General features: G+C 35.2%; 1 protein-coding gene across 3 annotated transcripts in view; it reads right to left on the bottom strand.

Moving 5' to 3' along the window:
- Nucleotides 1-331: 331 nt before the first annotated feature.
- The window catches only part of LOC149796394 (protocadherin-9-like), a 37,749-nt gene continuing 13,111 nt past the window's right edge, over nt 332-24,969 (bottom strand). For 2 of the 3 annotated variants that reach the window (XM_089961076.1, XM_089961075.1), the window contains exons 3-4: nt 4,643-4,799; nt 2,804-3,926 (exon numbers count right to left, since the gene is read on the bottom strand). In XM_089961076.1, coding sequence (XP_089817202.1) covers nt 3,730-3,926; nt 4,643-4,799 — 354 coding nt within the window. In that variant the 3' untranslated portion in view covers nt 2,804-3,729. Of the gene's footprint in view, nt 888-2,656; nt 2,770-2,803; nt 3,927-4,642; nt 4,800-24,969 lie in introns of those variants that run through there. The other variant, XR_016421675.1, reaches the window with a different exon arrangement.

The following is a 24,969-nucleotide window of genomic DNA, read 5'->3' as shown; positions in this document are numbered from 1 at the left end:
TAAGTAATGTGCTAGGACATATCGGTATTAAGTAATGTGCTAGGACATATCAGTATTAAGTAATGTGCTAGGACATATCGGTATTAAGTAATGTGCTAGAACATGTCGATATTTAGTACTGTGCTGGTAGGTTCGTTATTTATGAAAATAGATTCACTTCAGTCTAGTGGTTGTGTTCATATGAGTGTCTGAATGCATTTGTCGTTAAACTAAACTGATGAGTTCCATTTATGTCAGGCACTGTCTTGGAACCGCAGAAGGGGGTGTACTTTGCATTGTGACCTAATGAGTTTTATTGGACTATGGTTTTATGACCAGAAACACGTTTGCGAACCAAAAATCTTTTATTCACAAGTAACAGAAACCATTTCTTCCTAAGTTATTGTTTGATTTTATTATTATTTCCTTTGAACTGATACAAGTTTTTTAATAAATGACATCATTCAGTTACTTAAAATTGTGAAATGTCTGTTCAGCAACATGGTTAACTTTTTGGGTCATAACAATGGCGTCATTATATTATAATCCATACAATGACGTAATTATATTATAATCCAGACAATGACGTAATTATATGATAATCCATTCAATAAAGTAATTATATTAGAAGTGATTTGTACTGCTGTGCCAGTGTAGGTCTCTCGAGTATGAACTTGATGCTTTCAGCTTATAATAGCTAGTTCTTGCTCTCTGAAAAGATGGTATCCACATGAAGCAATCTATGGTTTTATTTCGAGAAGACGGGTGTAGACAAAAGTCAATGGAAACATCAAAAGTCAACTTAGATTAGAATCTGCTCCTTGTGTTAGATACATGGCTGAGATCCTCGAGGTTGAATGTTGATGTTGGTACCATGGTCAGGCGAACGTGTTACCATCGGGTCAAACCTGGAAAAAGATTAATTACCAAAGACATAAGGATTTAGGATAAGTTCACTTAAATGAAATACAGTTTATTAGTATTGCAAATACGAAATACAATTTATCAATATTAACTAATGCAAATGTATGGAATGCTGTTTATGATTTTGAAATTGATGACATAGTACAACTTTATCACAAAATTACATTTACAGTCACTTGCTGCATCACTAAGTTTAAGTCTGTAAAATGTTCAGGAAACACGTGTCTGGAAAATATTAGACACGTGTCTGGAAAATATTAGACACTCGAACAAAATTACGAAATGACACACATACCGACGTGTACTAAGTCAACAGACAGTCGTACTTATGTATATAGGAGAGATCAAATGATGTGCAGGCAACAAAGTACATCAAGCTCAATAACAGTTCCTACATTTTGCCCAAATAAGTTCTCCGACAGGCCACATATCTAAATAAACGAAGGATGTATTTTTTTCACTAGAAATTATCCTTCTACATGAAAATAGTTTGGACACATAAGTCACATGACTAAAGCCACCTTAAAGTATTTAAACATATTATTACATCACACCATGGGGCAAAAATAAAAAGCTTTCTTTTGGTGATTCCTGCGTACGCCAAATGTATAATATCTGTGAAATGAGCAATCATCATGTCAATCAGTTTCTAGGTCTGTGGCATTTGTATCAGACTAGATAGAATACCACTGGTTTTCAAACTGTGTCATTTGTATTCGACTAAAAGACCATTGTGTCCCAAACTGTGTCATTTGTATCGGACTAAAAGACCATTGTGTCCCACACTGTGGCATTTCTATCGGACTAAAAGACCATTGCGTCCCAAACTGTGAAATTTGTATTCGACTAAAAAAACCATTGTGTCCCAAACTGTGGCATTTGTATCCGACTAAAAGACCATTGTGTCCCAAACTGTGGCATTTGTATCCGACTAAAGGACCATTGTGTCCCAAACTGTCATTTGTATCCGACTAAAAAAAACCATTGTGTCCCAAGCTGTGGCATTTGTATCAGACTAAAAGACCATTGTTTTTCAAACTGTCATTTGTATTCGACTAAAAAACCATTGTGTCCCGGACTGTGGCATTTGTATCGGACTAAAAGACCATTGTGTCCCAAACTGTGTCATTTGTATCGAACTAAAGGACCACTGTGTCCCAAACTGTCATTTGTATCAGACTAAAGGACCATTGTGTCCCAAACTGTGGCATTTCTATCGGACTAAAAGACCATTGTGTCCCAAACTGTGGCATTTGTATTCGACTAAAAGACCATTGTGTCCCAAACTGTGACATTTGTATTCGACTAAAAGACCATTGTGTCCCAAACTGTGTCATTTGTATCAAACTAAAAGACCATTGTGTCCCAAACTCTCATTTGTATCGGACTAAAAGACCATTGTGTCCCAAACTGTAGCATTTGTATCAGACTAAAAGACCATTGTGTCCCAAACTGTGGCATTTGTATCAGACTAAAAGACCATTGTGTCCCAAACTGTGGCATTTGTATTCGACTAAAAGACCATTGTGTCCCAAACTGTGGCATTTGTATTCGATTAAACGACCATTGTGTCCCAAACTGTGGCATTTGTATCGGACTAAAAGACCATTGTGTCCCAAACTGTGGCATTTGTTATAGACTAAAAGACCATTGTGTCGCAAACTGCTAACTTTTTACGAAGCTATAAACATGTATTACGGTGAACTTAGCGCTGTAAAATATGTTAATGAATTTGAATAAAATCCGAACTTACCACTTCTCGAAGTACTGCGTGGATTCATGGAATCTCGAATAACTGCATCACTACATTCTCTTCCGCAGTCACTCCTGAAACCTACAATCTCAGCACGCTTTTGTCCGGACCAACTGTGTGAACCATACATACGAATAAAGTCTCAGATTAATTAGGATTTTTCGTGAAAACCTTCCTTTAATATTTGAAATGTGTTATCGTTGCAAATGGAAATTGTATTTGGATACATTTTAGGTAATTCATAGACAAATTACATTCACACTTTATGACATACAGGTACACTGCATAAAATCAGTTGATACTATTCTTGAGAAGGAATAATAAATTAAAATATAAATTAAAATATCAATTAAAATATCATCATAAAAGATTAATTGGCCACTCTTTTGTTATTTTCAAAATTTGAACAAAATCTGAGTACAAAGTTTTCGTTCTGATTTGAAATTTGAGCAAGTCAATCATCCACAAAACAAAGCATTCAGACCAATATTCGCAGTGTCTCATGCGAGGTTTTAGACGTTTGAATCTTGTACGTAAATCTTGTCCTCATATCACTACTTATAATATTTAATTTCCTATCAAATTGTTCTCCACGTTTACCGAAAGTTACACTACTGAAAATACGTCTATGAAATGATCTGGTTTCAGTAATTAAAATACAACCAGCATCAGGTCTTTGCGTCGACTCTTTTCTGTCAATTAATCGTCCTTTCTCTTTAATTTTCGTGACAGGGGATGGATGGGTTACTCAGCGATGATTCATAAATCTGTGAGTAGCAGAAAATGTATTCTAAAAGGTCAATGTGTCCAAAGTAGTGAACTCCCATCAAAGGGTTCCTAACTTCACCATTGGTCTCCATATCAATGAATAATTTGATTGATTTTCTTCGAATTGCAAATATTGGCATAAAATCAAAGTGTGACACATCACAATACATGTGATGATCCAATGTAATATAATACAGTTTTTTCATGAGTTGCTTTTAAACCTATTGCCATTAAGTCCCCTTGTTAATTGTTCCATCTGAATCACCTTTCCATTGGAACTACCCGTATAATGGGATTTGACGACGTCACACAACAACATCTTTTGATACAGCTTCATGGCAATCACTTCCATCTGAGTTGCAGTCACTATGGACACCAGAGTCTTTTTGTAGAAGACCTATTTTATTTGGAAGTTTCGCCTCCTCGAATAGGTAACCAGGTGTATTTAAATTTCTTTTGAATGAGAATGGTATTATTTCTTGCCGTATCCTGACAGAATCCCCTGAAAGGAGAAATGATACAAGCTGAATCACTGGCATAAAACACGCTGAATCACTGGCATAAAATAAAATAAAAAAATAAGAATTACATTTTAAGAGTGCGACTGGAAGACAACGACTTAAAACTGCAATCAAGTGTAAGACGGAAAAATAAAATTTACAAAACACGACTTAAAAAATATTAACAATATACTTAATTTTATGTACTATGTTTTTAACGTATGGTATAATTAAGATAAAATTTCCAAACCAGTATTATTCTAAAACTTGTATTAGCCATTAATTAACCACGTGTTAATTTTAGTCATAGTGATATACACACTGTTGAGGCAGGTTTATCAATATGTTGTCCATGTGCAACAGGTATGAAGGTATACTTCCCATTTCTATTCACGAAGCTCTTTATATATTTTCTGAAAGAAGATCAACAAACATTACCCAAGGTTCAGAAAGTTCATGTGGGTCGGAATGAATGTATATCACACCAAATTCATTGAGTGGATTTGGGTCGGCATGAACAACTTTACCCCAAATTCAGAAAGCACGCGCGAGTCGACATATGGGTGTACATTTCCATTGTTTATTCAAGAAGAATCCATATATTACTAGTCAAATTTCTCATGTACTGGACTCAATAATTTGCAAATGTTAATTTTCACAATAAAATGTCGATGACGTATGTTTTAAAAACTGCATATATGAAGTTGTTGCACAGTACCTCTATATTTGTCTCTGGGAGATAAAACATTTGAAAAGCTGTGTAGGTGAATGTCTTCGTCACTTCCTCCACGACCGCTGTCATTGGTCCCTGTGTCTGCTGACGTCTCACTGTGGTTGTCATCTGTTTTCTTGATTGGAGTTAGGTACAGGGCCGGCTGAAAATAGAATTAGAATTGTTTCCATTCATGCTTTATAAAGAGTGATGCAGAGGAAACTAATGATACGTTTTGGGAGAATAAAGTATAGTGTTATACATGTATAAATCTATAGATTGTACTTCAAGATAATGGCCATTTGTAAATCGAATGTTTCATGACTATTCTTCGTGACTGCAAGTTATAAATAACATTCTGACAATTCTTTAGTTCAGAACATTCTAGAAACAGACTTGTTTACGTATCAAGAGTTCAAGGTCAGTCTTGTTTATAGTTAGACTATGTTTTTTTCCGCTACAAAATATAACAACAACTATTATATGCCATTTAGACAAATTTTCTCAGCATATTCACAATTGCTGCGGACCCAAGTTTATGTAATGTCCAACAAAATCGCTATTTAGGAAACTCAGTTACACAGCAAATAAAGGTAGCTGTCAACATCACTACACAAAAATATTCAACGGGAAAATACGTACTTTATTTTTGGGGTGTCCCCCCCCCCCCAACATGCGTACTCCGCTTATGTGGGTGTCCTCCCCCCCCCCCCCCAAGCCACTTAAGATCTCACTTAATTAAATCTGCAACCATTTTGAAATTCTCTGATTTAAAAGTTGTTTACAATAATTCCAACTTTCTTCTCGCTTGTTAGAGACGAGAAAATATTATTTGTGGCAAATTAAACCGCGAAAGCTGCTTTTCTGTAATCATATATTCTATTCAGCAGAATTCAAAGTCAGTTATTTTTTGGCAGGTGTCATTCAATGAATAATTTATGTACAAACAATCCCACAGCGTTCACACTCGGCGCATATAGAAAATGTCGTCTTTTATCATCCAGTGGTTCAGACAATATAAATAATTGAAATATAATGACACTATACATTATGGGGTGTGGGTGTGGGAGCATAAGTCATAAGAAAACAAAGAAACTGACAGTCGTACAATAACAAGGTTACTAGTTGGACACCCACCCATCCGACCCTGGCCCCACCTACGATGCTTCTATGCTTCATGTTAAAAGGTATACTTAAACACAAATCAGATATATAACTCTTAATGAAAGTGTAGCTATGGAAACTGCCTAATAGTCCTTAAATCTTGAATTCCTAAGTAATTAGGATAAATTTTTAAAAGGATAGTTGGAAATGGAAAGTCATCACTTGCACGCATTGCATGTGCGGGCTGACCCATATTTACATTTATCGGCTTGTTTTCAACTCATAATGCCTTCAAATTATGCAGCAAAGTTTTCGTGCTTCAAATGTTTTCATGCTTTTTCAGTGCGGAGTACATTCAGCACAAAGTGTTCATGCTTTTCAAAGCAGAGTACGATCAACAAATGCAGCAAAAAGAAAACAAAATGACCAGAAAGGTAATATAAGAACAAACCACACATTCTAAGCAATAAATGACACAAAACTATATACCATCTAAATACCAGATACAATTATTCAATTACTTAATTGGTGAATAAAAATAATATAGTTCTTGCAGATCCATAATTGGTTAATAACTGAACCAATATGGTTGGTCAATTACAAATCCAATATACGTAATCTGTGAAAATCTATGATCGGTCAATAACGAAAAGAAAAATAAGTATCCAAATTTTAGCACTTCCGGTCTAACTTCAAACAGAGAGGAACACGCCCTTACTTTAGATTAGATCTAAATGTTCAGCATAACTCGCGTGCCACTAAAAACTAAAATAGGCAATTTGACTGGAATTTAAACCAGGAAGCATGTTATTCAAATTGTTCAAGTGAATTTGATCAATCATATCAGCCATAGCTGACTCATTGTAACTACAATCTTCTGATGGTACTTATTGCATGGTTTTGAACAAAAGTAATCTCTGTATTTACATGGTACTTATTGCATAGTTTAAAATAAAGTCATCTCTGTATGTACATGGTACCTGTTGCATGGTTTAAATAAAGTCATCTCTGCATTTACATGGTACCTGTCGCATGGTTTAAATAAAGTCATCTCTGTATTTACATGGTAACTATTGCATGGATTAAAAAAGTCATCTCTGTATTTACATGGTGCCTATTGCATGGTTTAAATAAAGTCATCTCTGTATTTACATGGTACCTGTTGCGTGGTTTAAATAAAGTAATCTCTGTATTTACATGGTACCTGTCGCATGGTTTAAATAAAGTCATCTCTGTATTTACATGGTAACTATTGCATGGATTAAATAAAGTCATCTTTGTATTTACATGGTGTCTATTGCATGGTTTAAATAAAGTCATCTCTGTATTTACATGGCAACTATTGCATGGATTAAATAAAGTCATCTCTGTATTTACATGGTACCTGTCGCATGGTTTAAATAAAGTCATCTCTGTATATACATGGTAACTATTGCATGGGATAAATAAAGTCATCTCTGTATTTACATGGTGCCTATTGCATTGTTTAAATAAAGTCATCTCTGTATTTACATGACACCTGTTGCATGGTTTAAATAAAGTCATCTCTGTATTTACATGGTGCCTATTGCATGGTTTAAATAAAGTCGTCTCTGTGTTTACATAGTACCTGTTGCATGGTTTAAATAAAGTCATCTCTGCATTTAGATGGTACCTATTGCATGGTTTAAATAAAATCGTCTCTGTATTTAAGATTTAAAAATGTAGTCATCAGATTTATGGCTCAGCGGTGAATATCTCATCAAATATTTAGGGTGAATATGTCATCAAATATTTAGGGTAAATATTTGTTTCCTGGTCGGTCTTGAAAATAAATCATCCACCATCAGATTGTATTTTTACAATAAAATAACTTCATCCAATTTCAAGGGAAAATTTCCATTTTCTGTATAGTAGTTTTATTTTTAATCTCCAGTCTCAAACAAATTTATAAATGTACCAGTAAATTCACTTCTCTTGTTTGCAAAAAACCAATTTATTGCTTTTTCAAGTTGCTCTACCATCCAGAAAGCACCGTGTAGTTTCAGAGTTAAGGTCCTCGGAAAAACTGTCACTTTCGACATCCACGAATTTCATTTGTTAATTATCCAGTGGCAGCACGGGAACATTTTTTTTTTTTTTATATATAAGTTGCTGTGTCGACCGATGAAAACCCCATGAACGTTCATATTCAATTCCCAGTTTGATGTCAATCTCTAATTTACATTTAATTATGCCGAGTGGTCTAAAGCGCTCACCGTTACGGATCACTGCCATCTCACCTCTGTCTGCGTAGGTTCGAGTCTCTGATTCGGCTAATGTGGTTATGTGAGAAAGCTTGCCAGTAGCTTCTCGTGGGTCGGTGGTTCTTTCCGGGGGTTTTCCGGGTTCTTCCTCGACCATTAATACTGGCCGCCATGTATAGCCTATCTTGTGCTGAAAAATGGCGTTAAGCCCTACAACAACAACAACAACAACAACAACATTTAATTATTTCTTTCTATTTCTCTCCGCTGCATGTTCACTGTAATAGTCCATAGCATCTGTCTGGTATCGAACACCACATACAAGTCTCTTTCAAGCTAATGTTCATACTATCTGTCTGGGGACCCATCCTGTATATAGGCCTTGTTGAAACTTTTGTTAATATCAACCGTCTGAGATCCCATACTGTCTATAAGCCTTGTTTAAGCTTCTATTAATGTTAACCGTCTGTGATTCAATCATGCATATAGGCCTTGTTTAACAACCGTCTTGTAGCCCATCATGCATATAGGTCGTGTTTTAGATAATGTTATTGCCAATCGTCTTGCAGCCCATCATGCATAGAGGCCTTGTTTCAGCTATTGTTCATGTCAATCGTCTTGTAGCCGATCATGCATATAGGCCTTGTTTCAGCTATTGTTCACGTCAATCGTCTTGTAGCCCATCATGCATATTGACCTTGTTTCAGCTATTGTTCATGTCAATCGTCTTGTAGCCCATCATGCATAGAGGCATTGTTTAACAACCGTCTTGTAGCCCATCATGCAAATAGGCCTTGTTTCAGTTATTGTTCATGTCAATCGTCTTGTAGCCCATCATTCATATAGACCTTGTTTCAGCTATTGTTCATGTCAATCGTCTTGTAGCCCATCATGCATATAGGCCTTGTTTAACAACCGTCTTGTAGCCCATCATGCAAATAGGCCTTGTTTCAGCAATTGTTCATGTCAATCGTCTTGTAGCCCATCATGCATATAGACCTTGTTTCAGCTATTGTTCATGTCAATCGTCTTGTAGCCCATCATGCATAGAGGCATTGTTTCACTTATTAGTAATTTAGCAGCACAAAGAGTTTGATAATTAATTGGCTGATGTCATGAAGCTGAATTTAAATCAATTTCCGTAAATTTATTTATTGACCTGAAAATTAATGGATTTATGTTTGATCTACACAAAAATGGTTCGAAGTTTGCCATGTAAGATTAAGTAACCAGGATTATATTTTAGCAGGACAAAAGGGTTTAAAAAACACTTCAATAATGCAGTTCTACTCCACATTCCATTTATCAATTATTCAACCAAATGAGTCCTTATTTCCGTATATAAAAGATAATAACTTTTTTAAGAAAGTGTTTGGCATATTATTATACTGTCCGTTAAAAAGCATTAAGTATATTGCGATACTGTCCGTTTATTCGTCTGTCCATATCTTTATCCCCTAGCAAACAGTTTAGTGGAACTTCACCAAGTACAAAGGTTTTCAAAATGGTAATTATCTTCAAAACGGTCCAAATTTGGTATTTATTCTCATATAGAGCAAAAGATGTCACAGTATCATAACAATTCTATATATAACAAGAGATGCCATAGAGTCATAACAACCCTATATATAACAAGAGATGCCATGGAATCATAACAACCCTGTATATAACAAGAGATGCCATGGAATCATAATAACCCTGTATATAACAAGAGATGCCATGGAATCACAATAACCCTGTATATAACAAGAGATGCCATAGAATCATAACAACCCTATATATAACAAGAGATGCCATGGAATCGTAACAACTCTATATGTAACAAGAGATGCCATGGAATCATAACATCTCTATATATAACAAGAGATGCCATGGAATCATAACAACCCTATATATAACAAGAGATGCCATGGAATCATAACAACCCTATATATAACAAGAGATGCCATGGAATCATAATAACCCTGTATATAACAAGAGATGCCATGGAATCATAACAACCCTATATATAACAAGAGATGCCATGGAATCATAACAACCCTGTATATAACAAGAAACGCCATGGAATCATAACAACCCTATATATAACAAGAGAAGCCATGGAATCATAACAACTCTATATGTAACAAGAGATGCCATGGAATCATAACAACCCTGTATATAATAAGAGATGCCATGGAATCATAATAACCCTGTATATAACAAGAGATGCCATGGAATCATAACAACCCTGTATATAACAAGAGATGCCATGGAATCATAATAACCCTGTATATAACAAGAGACGCCATGGAATCATAACAACCCTATATATAACAAGAGAAGCCATGGAATCATAACAACCCTATATATAACAAGAGAAGCCATGGAATCATAACAACCCTGTATATAACAAGAGATGCCATGGAATCATAATAACCCTGTATATAACAAGAGATGCCATGGAATCATAACAACCCTGTATATAACAAGAGAAGCCATGGAATCATAACAACTCTATATGTAACAAGAGATGCCATGGAATCATAATAACCCTGTATATAACAAGAGATGCCATGGAATCATAATAACCCTGTATATAACAAGAGACGCCATGGAATCATAACAACCCTATATATAACAAGAGAAGCCATGGAATCATAACAACCCTGTATATAACAAGAGATGCCATGGAATCATAATAACCCTGTATATAACAAGAGATGCCATGGAATCATAACAACCCTGTATATAACAAGAAACGCCATGGAATCATAACAACCCTATATATAACAAGAGAAGCCATGGAATCATAACAACTCTATATGTAACAAGAGATGCCATGGAATCATAATAACCCTGTATATAACAAGAGATGCCATGGAATCATAATAACCCTGTATATAACAAGAGACGCCATGGAATAATAACAACCCTATATATAACAAGAGAAGCCATGGAATCATAACAACTCTATATGTAACAAGAGATGCCATGGAATCATAATAACCCTGTATATAACAAGAGATGCCATGGAATCATAACAACCCTGTATATAACAAGAGATGCCATGGAATCATAATAACCCTGTATATAACAAGAGACGCCATGGAATCATAACAACCCTATATATAACAAGAGAAGCCATGGAATCATAACAACCCTGTATATAACAAGAGAAGCCATGGAATCATAACAACTCTGTATATAAGAAGAGATGCCATGGAATCATAACAACCCTATATGTAACAAGAGATGCCATGGAATCATAATAACCCTGTATATAACAAGAGATGCCATGGAATCATAATAACCCTGTATATAACAAGAGATGCCATGGAATCATAATAACCCTGTATATAACAAGAGATGCCATGGAATCATAATAACCCTGTATATAACAAGAGATGCCATGGAATCATAACAACTCTATATGTAACAAGAGAAGCCATGGAATCATAACAACTCTATATATAACAAGAGATGCCATGGAATCATAACAACTCTATATGTAACAAGAGAAGCCATGGAATCATAACAACTCTATATATAACAAGAGATGCCGTGGAATCATAACAACCCGATATATATCAAGAAATGTCAGGGAATCTTAAGAAGAAATGGCACGTTACCTTAAAAACTATATATATATATATATATATATATATATATATATATATATATATATATATATATATATATATATATATATATATATATATATATATATATATAATTGTTGTTGTTCATTTTTCAGCACAAGATAGGCATACATGGCGGCCAGTATAACTGGTGGAGGAGGAACCTGGGAAATCCTCGGAAAGATCCACTGACCTAATGAAACCTACTGGCAAGCTTTCTCACATACCTACACTGGCCGAGCCTCGAGACTTGAACCCACGCAGAAAGAGGTGAGATGTCAGTGATCCGTAACAGAGCGCTTGAGACCACTATGCCACATGTTTATGAAGAAATAGCAAGGAATCATAACAACCCCATTCGAAATAAATTGTTTTGCGATGTTTATATAAGAAAACGGTTTCGATGGTTGGCAAAAGTACTAGATCTTTAATTCACGTGACTTGGACATTTAACATTTCAACCTTTTGTTAACAAGACTCACCCATATGGGAAGAAAACTCTGTAAAGAACTTATGGTAGAAACTGTGAGGAGTGCTGAAAGATCGGCCAGTTTAAAATGATAGCTGTTGTTGTTGTAGGGTTTAACGCCATTTTTCAGCACACGATAGGCTATACATGGCGGCCAGTATTAATGGTGGAGGAAGAACCCAGGAAAACCCCGGAAAGAACCACCGACCCACGGGAAGCTACTGGCAAGCTTTCTCACATATCCACATTAGCCGAATCCGAGACTCGAACCCCCGCAGACAGAGGTGAGATGGCAGTGATCCGTAACGAAGAGCGCTTTAGACCACTCGGCCACTCGGCCCCCCCCCCCCCTTAAAATGATAGAATCTTCTAAAAGTGAAGACAAAACAAAATCCCATACATCTGAAACTATTAAAAGAAACCGGCAATCCATACACCCAATTAAGGTACATAAGTAACATACCTAACCGTTCTGTCTGCTGTATTTCGATATGACAAAATTTTTAAATTGTATTTACAGTCCTTGTCTGATTACACGCATCTGATAAAAGTGTCATTTGTGTGTAAGATGGTTTTGCATGATTCATGACGAAAACTCGGCCAGCATGTACCTTCTGTTTCATCTCACATTTTCCTTTGTCTCTCAGCTTTTTCATTCTACAGACATACTGTGCGACAAATTGAAATGTTACAGGATAAGGGTGTTATTAGACACATTATAGGTCCATGACGCATATTTTTGAAGACGCCAAGACAACGAAAAATAGTCCTGACAAGAAATCAACGCGGGCAATTTCAACTCGACTTTACATTAAACAATGTAAAAGAGGCGTACATAAAGAACACAGAATTAACGCCGAGTATGCCACTGTCAGAAAATATGCCAGACATTTCAATAGGACATGATTGCATTCGGTCTTTGAATAATTCGAATATTTTAAAGAGAAAACGTCACAACTATTATCTCCATGCCCTGCTGTGAAAGTCGATTGCATGATTTAAAAAATGCAAAGCCGAAATTTGAAAACGGCCAACCTCTTGACACAACAATCCCATTTTCAAGATGAATCGATGAATTTATGGCGAGCTGAGTCAGCGATAGTAATAACTAAATTATCGCTGGACCATGGTATAAATGCACCATCCTGAGATTATGCAAATTCTAAACAATAATTATAGGCATGATCCGTTGCATTTTAAGATTTATCTTTTTGAGAGAATAGAACCAATTACTACTGGGGTGAAGGCAGACGAAATAAATCTGAGCAAGTTATTTGGCATGTTACAAATGGCGAAAACACTGTCTCCCCATGTTCCATAAAGATTGTAAGGGCCAATATCAGTTGTTCTGAAAATGTATCAGTCATTTCCAGTGAAATCAATACAAAAAAACCTATTCTTATATTTTTCAGTCCTAATAACATTAACTGTCGATAATTGGCAAACAGCTTGAAAGTGGGAAGGTCTTCTTCTATTAGGGTTTCATCATGTCCAGATGTCGCCAGACAAAATCAACGAGGACTGCCATAACCTTGCCTTAGTTGCTGACTAATCCAATAAAAATGAAAATATTCACTAGTAAAAGTAGTAGATTAAACATTTTACTCACAAGTGTTACGGGTTATAACAAAAAGTGAACTTTTATTAACTAAATAAATTTCCAGATTCTCTGAGAAGTTGAATCCAGTAGTTAATTTAAATTGTGTACTTTTGTAATTGCGATATATATTGTCCACGAATATGAATCACGCGTTGATTTCTGTGATACAGACAAACGCAAACAGCACTGTCGTGATCATCTGAAATACTCTTAGACGCGCAGGTAGACGCGTAGGTTATCTGTTGTGCACGATACAAATTAGCTTCATCGTGTCTTTTTCAAAGACAGTGAAAACGAAAAATATTTAATATAAGCAAAATAAATTGGAGGATCCTAATAGAGAATACGGCCGATTCGCCGGAGAAAAAATTAAGGTGCTTTATATAACTAAAAATCTATCAATTTAAAACCAAGACTATTCTAATAACTTGTATACATACAAAATACGTGCTTACAATTTTGTCAAAAACGGATAATATAAAGGCATACAATAAATAATACAAAGGCATATAATAAATAATACAAAGGCATATAATAAATAATACAAAGGCGCAAAACAACATAAATATTTTACATACAACATGGAAACATGCGTAAAAAATAAACCTTATTTCCATGTTGTTTAAAATGTTTTATTCCTCTTTAAATAGCATATAACGTGTACGCTTTTGATAATAACCAGTCAAAATACAGTTAGCTCACGACAAGGTTTAATGTTTCCAAAAGAAACTTAAAAGTGAAAATATAGATTTATGACAGCTTACTGGGAAAGTGAACGAGGAGTGTTAGCTTAATGCAAATTTCTTTACCTTTCTTGATTTATTTGTATGACAATCTTTAACAATTTTTAATTTGTAAATCTCAAATACAACATAAATAAAATATTTGTCTAAATTATTTAAATAATTGAATAAATATTCTCTGAACCCAAAGACCTTCATGAAGGCTTTACCTGTCCAGATGAAGATTCTATGAATGCTGGTCGTCGGAAAGGTTACAAGCGGGATCTAATGTACGAATAAATAATTGAAATGATTTGACCACAAAGTGGACAACATCCCAATAAATCTCCCATTATGTGCAATAAAAATGATGTTTTATCGCCTTTAATTACAATGTAGTGGACAGGCTGAGGAACAGCGGATAATATTTTATCCAGCATTCTATCCAGGAATGACACTCGGACAAAACAGACACAAACCCCCCAGTTTATTTATATATACACTATCCTGAGAGCAGGGTTATACGAACTTCGCCATTTAGGAATTAGGAAGCTTGCAGGAGCGAAGGAGTGGACTTCATTTGAATAATCTCTAAATATATAAATCAAAGGTTTCATTCCTTTGATACTCCACCATGAATGTTAAAGCTGAAGATACATGGATGATAGCATTCAAAGGTATGGTCCAAATGTTTTCCATCTGCTGTAGAAATGCAGAACAGTGCATAAAGAACCACAATGTCACTTTTCAGACAACTTGCATTGATAGTAAAAGAAAATTTATGTTTGACTCGGGGACAGGTGTAACTTTTGTCTAGTCCAGATACATTATTAAAGAGAGATGGTGGCTCTTGATTACAGGATGTGTGAAGCTCGTCTTGAAATATCATTAGATTAGTATAGGAAGGCATTTTCCACGTCGTAAAGCATTACATTTGTAATTATAACATAAAGCGAGCAACAGAAACAATACGATGGTTCTGATTATTAATTGCTCTGAGAGTCAGAAAGTAATAAACTTGGATCCGAAAATGCGATAGATGGATGAAAAGTGCTGGAGATATTTCCAGTCATAGATTGGTTTTAACATTGAGTACTGTCCTCCATTACATCAATATTAGGCTTCCAATCACAATGACGTAAAACTTGTTTGTGATCATGCCATGCAAAATGTAGCTTATTTGAAACAAATTTAGAATGTCTTATGATGGGTGGAGAATAAATTGAAAAATGGGAATGTATTAAGGTGGGTGGGGGAGTAAGCTGTGAAATATTTGACTGTTTTAAGGTGGATGGTGCAGTAATCTGCGAACAACTGAAATGTAACAAGGTGGTTTGTGATGCGTACCGAGAAGAATTGAACTCATGGGATGGAGGATTAAACTATTACGTATTATAGTGTATCATGATGGGGGGGGGTGGGGGTGGGGTGCGGTGGAGTAACATATGACGCAATGTAATATATTAAGGTGGGTTGGAAAGAGAATAAAACCCCAATACAATGAAGAGATAACAACGGAGGGCGTTGCAATAGATAGTACGTTTCTTCTTTTCAAAAGAAATGTTTAAAGGTCAAGCGTCAGAAAAAAAAAGGGGTGGGGAATATATTTAATTCTTAGACTCTGCGTTGATGTAAATCAATACATGTCTCAGCAAATGGGAAATCCGTTGAATTTCATTGCTTTTGGTAGCAGATCATTCTGTTGTCATGATCAGCTCCTTCTCTTTACTAAGTCGGTATTCAACCTGGTTGAGTTGTATTGTTTATTTATTTTGTACTGTGATTATTTATACAAATCCTGGTATTGTAATTAGTGAGGTCAAAGAGATTATGGCTGTCCATCAAGGCAACTTGATCATCAGTCCATTTTCACCTATCCATTTTAATGGTCACTCGACTTGTGTAGTTATAATGTGACCGTCGTAAATCGTACCATTAAGTTCCCGTTCGGAAGTTACATAGACGGACTCGATGGCAAAATGCAGCAATTATTGCCAGTACAACATTATGATTGCCTTAACAACTGTGGGAAGACTGGTTTTGCCCTGTGCCAAATCCAACTGGGAATTGAATTATGTAAGCGAAATTTGTGTTGTCAGGAGAAATGGCAACACATTCTGGTGTCTGAATAAGATGGAAAATGCTGCCAGAAGCTCCATCTACGCTCTCTGTACACGGAGACTCACCGTCAATACGTACCAAAATGCTCCATGTACGCTCTCTGTACACGGAGACTCACCGTCAATAAGTACCAAACTGCTCCATCTACGCTCTCTGTACACGGAGACTGACTGTCAATACGTATCAAAAAGCTCTCTAGAGTCTAGACGAAGACAAAAAGTATTCATTTATTTTATTCCAGGATCAGTGACATCTATGATTTTTTTTTTGTCTTTTTGAAATATTGCACTGAAAGTTAGGGATACACACTGAAAGTTAGGGATACGAGCAGTTCAAATTATCGCTTTCTTTACCCTTATAATTCTTTCGAAATTACCGTCCAACGTCTTCCAAGTATGTATTCAACTTCTAATTATGTATTCAACATCTAATTATTTATTCAACATATAATTATGTATTGAATGTCTAATTATGTAATCAAAATTAGACATATCGAAATTTAAGAATATAAAATGTAAAAATGGAATAGCAGTATGGTCAAGAAGTTGTTACATTTTATACTAAATCGCAATACGTAAAATGAAGTTTACAGAGAGAGAGAGAGAGAGAGAGAGAGAGAGAGAAACAGAATAAAGCTAAAATAGGGGGGAATCGGAACGAGAGAGAGCAACAAAATAAAGCTAAAATAAGGAGGAATGGGAACTTCAAACCAGACCTCCCTGACCTATGATTTTGTTGTTGTTGTTGTAGATGTTGTTGTAGGGTTTAACGCCATTTTTCAGCACACGATAGGCTATATATGGCGGCCAGTATTAATGGTGGAGGAAGAACCCGGGAAATCCCCCGGAAAGAACCACCGACCCACGAGAAGCTACTGGCAAGCTTTCTCACATACCCCCAGTGGCCGAATCCGAGACTCGAACCCACGCAGACAGAGGTGAGATAGCATTGATCCGTAACGAAGAGCGCTTTAGACCACTCGGCCACTCGCCCCGCCCCCCCCCCCCACATATGAAAGAGTCCATATACAACGTCTATGCAACGCTATATCTAGCCCCTCCATAGTTAATAATGACTGCCTGAACGTAAGCGAGAGCCCCGTTTTAACAGCAGTACGAGTGGCCGAGAATCGGAGAGTTAAAAATGGGCAAAAACGTAATTTATTGGGAGAATATTATGAAAGGTCTCTAAATTCATGTCAACCTGGAAGCATTTGCCGATCAGTTAACACTTAAGTGCTTTAGAGAAAAAAGGAAGCGATAACCTTTGGCTATTAAGAACAAATAATTGTATTCCCAATTATGACTAAAGGCACAAAAATTAATAAACTAATAAAGTTAAGTCTCCTTGGTCCTTTTACTTATCTCCCGTATACGTCCATCAAAACCGCTTAGAATCCCTATCATGACTGGATAGTTAATGTGTTGACTGTGTACACAGAAAATATAACATCCATCAAACCGGCTTCCAGCCTTTCCATGGGATGAGCCAGTTTTTCCCTGACTGTGAACACATAAAATATTATTACATCCATCAACCCAGCCTCCAGCCTCTGCAAGGGATCGGATATTCTTTTGTGTTGACTGCGAACGCAGCATCACATTGGTTTTATGCAAAAAATAGGATGAAGACAAATAAACACCTTGAATTTATTCTTGAGAAATGTTACCACCCAAAAATGGTCTGATTTTAAAAGTGTTGCAAGAGTGATTTTCTTGTATGTTTTAATGCCTACATGACCCAATTACGCAAAGAAGTGAAACAGCATACTGAAGAAATTCTTTAAAACAGACTGTATTGACGGGGGAAAAAAAATCGAAAACAGTTTCAGTCTAAAAGCAACGGAAAGGACAAGGCAGAATTGTGAAAAGAAATGACAGTTTAATCTCGCTGTTGGCAGTCAAGAAAGACTATATTGAAATTTGCATAATTCCACTTGAATTTGCATTGAAAATATGTACTCTAAAAGCATTAGTAAATATAAATGATGTAATTTTAAAAGAAATATCCCATTGAACTTAAAATTCAATTTTAACTCCATTTAATTTAAAACGAAATTGAAGAGGACCAATAAACTTGTAGATTTTGATTCTTTGATTGCTATTTTAATTTTGCAAATAACTAATACCATGGCACACGAGCAAATTTGCAGTGGCTTGATTATTTATTAAAATTCATTGCGAACAATAAAAGTTGAATGAATCACTGAAGACCAATCAGAGGCCATTCATTGGTTATGATTCCATTTTAACGCCTCCCTGGCATTGACATATCTCCTATACAATTCTACATTGTTGACTATATTTCAGATGAAATTACTTTTTGCAAAAAGAGGCTATACAATTTTCTCTGTCAAATAAATAGCTGGTGTGAAATGTACACAGAGGATCAAAATAAAATTTTACGCTCTTTTCAAGTTAGCAGAGAATCAACTGTGTGCGAAGCCTGTAATTATTGAGTGGATAAATCTCAAAAGACACGGTAACTCCCATTAAACATACCTATTTGCTGCCAGCAGGTCTCTGTTATATTCGCTTCTCTGCTTGATAGAGAAGTGGGTGTATCATAGAGGTAATGGGTTCTAGGCACTTACTAAAGGGCGTTATAATGTACTACTTCAAATTATAAGTAATCTGTACACTTCTAAAGATGACCATCTTAAGTAGCCAAAGGTTTGTATACCTACTTCATAGGAAGGATTATTAGTTTGTCCTTTCCAACAATCCGCTGATGCTCTGAAGATTAAAATCCAGGCCCAATTTTTCCTTGAATTTAATTTCGTCTATCTATCTATCTATCTATCTTTATCTGTATATCTATCTATCTGCAAGCTAGCAAACTGTATGATTAATCAGAGCAAAATGGCACCCGATATTGTGTGACCAATCACGCGCTTGCTGGGAATGTTTTTTTTAAATTTAAAAATGGATATTAATTGCAAGAAAGAGATGAACAAGTCTTCAGGATGACTAAAGGCACATTTTCAGTTGAAGCACTTGCTCCCTTATTCCTTCCCAGTCGGTAGACAAAGGAGTCGTTCTCAATTTTTAGCGGGATCTCTGGTTGTTGGTAGGACTGTTATAATAAATCAATGTCTTTAATGTTAAAAACATTTTGTCAAAAATAAATGGAGAAAATGTAGATCAATTTTATTTAAAGTAAAATAATCATGAATCAGGGACGGGACTGGAAATTTTAGATAAAATAATCGTTAATTGTAAAGATTGCTTGAAGAATGATCATATGAATTGGCAGTTATGGCTTATTTTCATTACAATTCAATGCTGTGTGTGTGTGTGTGTGTGTGTCTGTGTGTGTGTGTGTGTGTGTGTGTGTGTGTGTGTGTGATTAAGATTTTTAACGTACCTTTAACAATCTTTCAGTCATATCGCTACGATGTTTGCAGTGTTGCAGTTTATAGTGATGTCTAGCATTGGGGCATCATGCCACAGACATGTAGCATGATGTCCCACCCAGTCACATTATCCTGACACCAGGCCGACCAGTCCTAACACTAACCTGTTAATGCTGAGCGCCTAGCGAGGTAGCTGTTAGTACGATTTTTGTAAGTTTTTGGTATGACTCGGCCGTGGTTCGAACCCACGAACTCTCGCTTCCGAGACGGACGCTCTAACCACTGCCATGTAATTAGGAGAATAGACTTAGATATTCATTAATATCGTATCTTTTCATCCCATGTTTTGATTCCTCTCGTGCTTTCGAGGGAACAGAATATTAATTAGTCATAGAAATACATCAATATATAAATATAAATGTATATAGATAGGCTGGTGCGTAGTCAGTAATGCTGACAGACAGACAGAAAGACCGATAGATAGATATATAGATAGATAGATAGATAGATAGATAGACTGGACACACATAATAAATAGTACAGTGATTCCAAATGACCTCTAATAAATATGCTAACTTTGTACGCCAGGAACATGCTGCCTTAGGTGTGTTCGAAAAGAAAGGTGAAATATTCTCCAAATCCTTGTATTTGGTTAGTTAATACTGTGAGAGTCCCTAACAGTCAAAATTCTGTTATTAGTTAATACTGTGAGACTCCCTAACAGTCCAAATTATTTACAAAGTTATTACTGTGACAGTCCTTAAAACTCCAAATCTGTTTACCAAGCGAGTTAATACTGTGAGAGTCCCCAACAGTCCAAATTCTTTTATTAGTCAATACTGTGAGAGTCCCTAACAGTCCAATTTCTCTTATTAGTTAATACTGTGAGTCCCTAACAGTCCAAATTCTCTTATTAGTTAATACTGTGAGAGTCCATAACAATCCGAATTATTTTATTAGTTAATACTGTAAGCGTCACTGACAGTCCCAAAAAATTATTAGCTAATAATGTGAGAGTCCCTAACAATCCAAATTATTTACAAAGTTATTACTGTGACAGTCCTTAAAATTCCAAATATGTTTACTAAGCGAGTTAATACTGTGAAAGTCCCTAACAGTCCAAATTCTTGTATTAGTTAATACTGTGAGAGTCCATAATACATGGTAATATATATTGACAAAATTATTCCAAATTAGAAATCAAATTCAAATAGAAGTTCGTCATGTTGGCCACACAGTACATTCAGCATTGGTCACAAATTCCAATTCATCTAGAGGAAAGGTACCCTCACTAATTCAGCATGGCTCTTGGAGATAGTGGAAATTTTTAGGAAATATATTTATAGTTGTTTTTTCGTACTGACTAAATGCCACCTAATGTGTAGAGATTGTAAGTAATGAATAGATTACGAGAGGCATGTACATCTCAAAATAATCAGACAAGTTTCTATTATATGCTGTATATGCTTTTACATTGGGTAGTACGGTATTAGAAATGATACGGCAGAGCATGCATTTATATTGGGCAGTACGGTATAGGAAATGATAATTTCGTTGGCAAGAGCGACCTAACCGTATGGAAAGAAAACCTCGTGATCTTTCATGGCTGAGCAAAGCGTATCGAGTATACGTAATTTGATAGAGTAGATAGTAGACAGCTCAGTGAAATAATAATGGGTTTTGAATAAAAGACAGTTGCATGAAATAACAATGTGCTTGCATAAAAGACTGTTTCGATATTCCATATTCTGTTACAAAAAAAGACAACTGGATATATATTTGTCGTAAAACGTCTGTTGCTGACGTGCTTTCATCTGTCGACAGCTGCTACAGTAAGGTTACCTTTAAAATAGCAACATATACATATAATCGACGTTAAGGGTGCCCCGGATGGCCGACTGGCCTTGAGCGACAACAACAACAATCGACGTTAAATCCATTTCCCTGATTTAATAAAACATACAATATATAGCAGATGACAATAATTTTACAGCTTCATTAATTTACATTTTGGAAATATTCATATTTGACCACTAATGAAAACATCAACACGTTGAAGGTTTAATTAAAACTTATAGCTATATCTAGTATAAAACAACAACTGCCATTCAAATGAGAAAGTTGGATATTACTGGGAACATTTTTTGCTCCTATTCATAATCTTAATGTATCACTCACACTCTTAATGCATCACTCATGCTCTTGATGCATCACTCATACTATTGATGTAACACTCATATTTGTGATGCATCACTCATACTCTTAATGTATCACTCATACTGTTGATGTGTCCCTCATAGGCTTGATGTATCACTCATACTCTTAATGTGTCACTCATAGACTTGATGTATCACTCATTATCATCGAGGAAATACTTAACAGAAAATATTATATTATATTAACATAACTGACCAGCTAAGAGTAAATTAAGCATGTATTAAAACTGACCAGGTAAGAGAAAATTAAGCATGTATTAAAACTGACCAGTTAAGAGTAAATTAAGCATGTATTAAACCTGACCGTCAAAGAGTAAATTAAGTATGTATTCAAACTGACCAGCTAAGATTAACTAAGCATGTATTAAAACTGTCCAGGTAAGAGTAAATTAAGCATGTATTAAAATTGACCAGTTAAGAGTAAATTAAGCATGTATTAAAACTGACCAGCTAAGAGTAAATTAAGCATGTATTAAAACTGACCAGCAAAGAGTAAATTAAGCATGTATTAAAACTGACCAGCTAAGAGTAAATTAAGCATGTATTAAAATTGACCAGCTAAGATTAAATTAAGCATGTATTAAAACTGACCAGCTTAGAGTAAATTAAGCATGTATTAAAACTGACCAGCAAAGAGTAAATTAAGCATGTATTAAAACTGACCAGCTAAGAGTAAATTAAGCATGTATTAAAATTGACCAGCTAAGATTAAATTAAGCATGTATTAAAACTGACCAGCTAAGAGTAAATTAAGCATGTATTAAAATTGACCAGCAAAGAGTAAATTAAGCATGTATTAAAACTGACCAGCTAAGAGTAAATTAAGCATGTATTAAAACTGACCAGCTTAGAGTAAATTAAGCATGTATTAAAACTGACCAGCTAAGAGTAAATTAAGCATGTATTAAAATTGACCAGCTAAGAGTAAATTAAGCATGTATTAAAACTGACCAGCTAAGAGTAAATTAAGCATGTATTAAAACTGACCAGCTAAGAGTAAATTAAGCATGAATTAAAATTGACCAGCTAAGAGTAAATTAAGCATGTATTAAAATTGACCAGCTAAGAGTAAATTAAGCATGTATTAAAACTGACCAGCTAAGAGTAAATTAAGCATGAATTAAAATTGACCAGCTAAGAGTAAATTAAGCATGTATTAAAATTGACCAGCTAAGAGTAAATTAAGCATGTATTAAAACTGACCAGCTAAGAGTAAATTAAGCATGAATTAAAATTGACCAGCTAAGAGTAAATTAAGCATGTATTAAAATTGACCAGCTAAGAGTAAATTAAGCATGTATTAAAATTGACCAGCTAAGAGTAAATTAAGCATGTATTAAAACTGACCAGCTAAGAGTAAATTAAGCATGTATTAAAACTGACCAGCAAAGAGTAAATTAAGCATGTATTAAAACTGACCAGCTAAGAGTAAATTAAGCATGTATTAAAATTGACCAGCTGAGAGTAAATTAAGCATGTATTAAAATTGACCAGCTAAGATTAAATTAAGCATTATTAAAACTGACCAGCTAAGAGTAAATTAAGCATGTATTAAAACTGACCAGCTAAGAGTAAATTAAGCATGTATTAAAACTGACCAGCTTAGAGTAAATTAAGCATGTATTAAAACTGACCAGCAAAGAGTAAATTAAGCATGTATTAAAACTGACCAGCTAAGATTAAATTAAGCATGTATTAAAACTGACCAGCTAGGAGTAAATTAAGCATGTCCTTACAGTCTCTGACGTAGTAAATTTTTTCGTAGGGTTAAAATGTTGTTTAACAATTCATTGTGAAAATTAAAAAAGTCCACAATACGATTAATACAAATAAAACGAACACTGCCTTAATGTCGTATACTAACTTATTAAGAACTTTAATTGTCCAGCATAAAAAGACACTTTGGTCATTGGTTTTACTTACAATGACCTAATCACTTTGGTCATTGGTTTTACTTACAATGACCTAATCACTTTGGTCATTGGTTTTACTTACAATGACCTAATCACTTTGGTCATTGGTTTTACTTACAATGACCTAAATCCTTTTCTGCTCAAACATGGAATGTTGAATAATCTTGATCAAGCCCTCTCACTTTATTACAAATTATACGTACCTGCTGCAATTCAAAATTGTAAGACCATACAAAATACTGGGTCCTATGTAAGACCATATAAAATAATGGGTCTTGTGTAGACCATGAGATGATTACCTCACTTTGTATGGTCCTTATCATACACGTCATACAAAGCTTGTCAAACCGTGATGGGGACCATAAAGAAAAACAAATACTGAATATCATTAACTTCGACAGTGAACGACGTATTACATCGCAGTATTGAACTTAACTATACGTGGACATCAGTCATGAACTATGAAATGATATATTAACAATCAGCTTTTTCATTTGAATGATAACCAAAATGATTGATTTCAGCCCATAAAAATTGACAATCATTACATCTTACGACTTGTTTGTGTATCCATTTGTTTATGCGTTGGTTTATTAATCGATCTATTTATTTATGAAAGCATAACAAAAATGGTTGAAATTTAAATGTTTTACTTGAAGAAAACAAGTAGAAAAGCCACGCATTCGGTCTCGTGCGGTTGACACGCACAACATAATTATTATATTCTTACGCACAAAACGAGACGTGCCTTCGTAATTATGAGGGAAGAACAATGTTATTAGGTGCCTGTTTGCGGGGCTAGGGGCTCTAAATGGCGGATATGGAAGTACACACGTTTTGTGACGTCATGTGAACGATGATTAACGATGATTGCACGTGGTCTAAATTATTTATTAGAATCTTTAACCAGCATTCGTCAACATTTTAAAATGATTAATATTCTCAGAATATCAAACAGATGTTACTTACTGGTTGCTTATGTTGGTCC

This window comes from Sinohyriopsis cumingii, chromosome 6 (genome assembly GCF_028554795.1).
Source record: "Sinohyriopsis cumingii isolate HCF-2022 chromosome 6, ASM2855479v2, whole genome shotgun sequence".
In the NCBI taxonomy this organism is placed as follows: domain Eukaryota; kingdom Metazoa; phylum Mollusca; class Bivalvia; order Unionida; family Unionidae; genus Sinohyriopsis; species Sinohyriopsis cumingii.
Note: the sequence above shows the minus strand (reverse complement) of the source record. Positions and strands in the feature narration are given on the sequence as shown.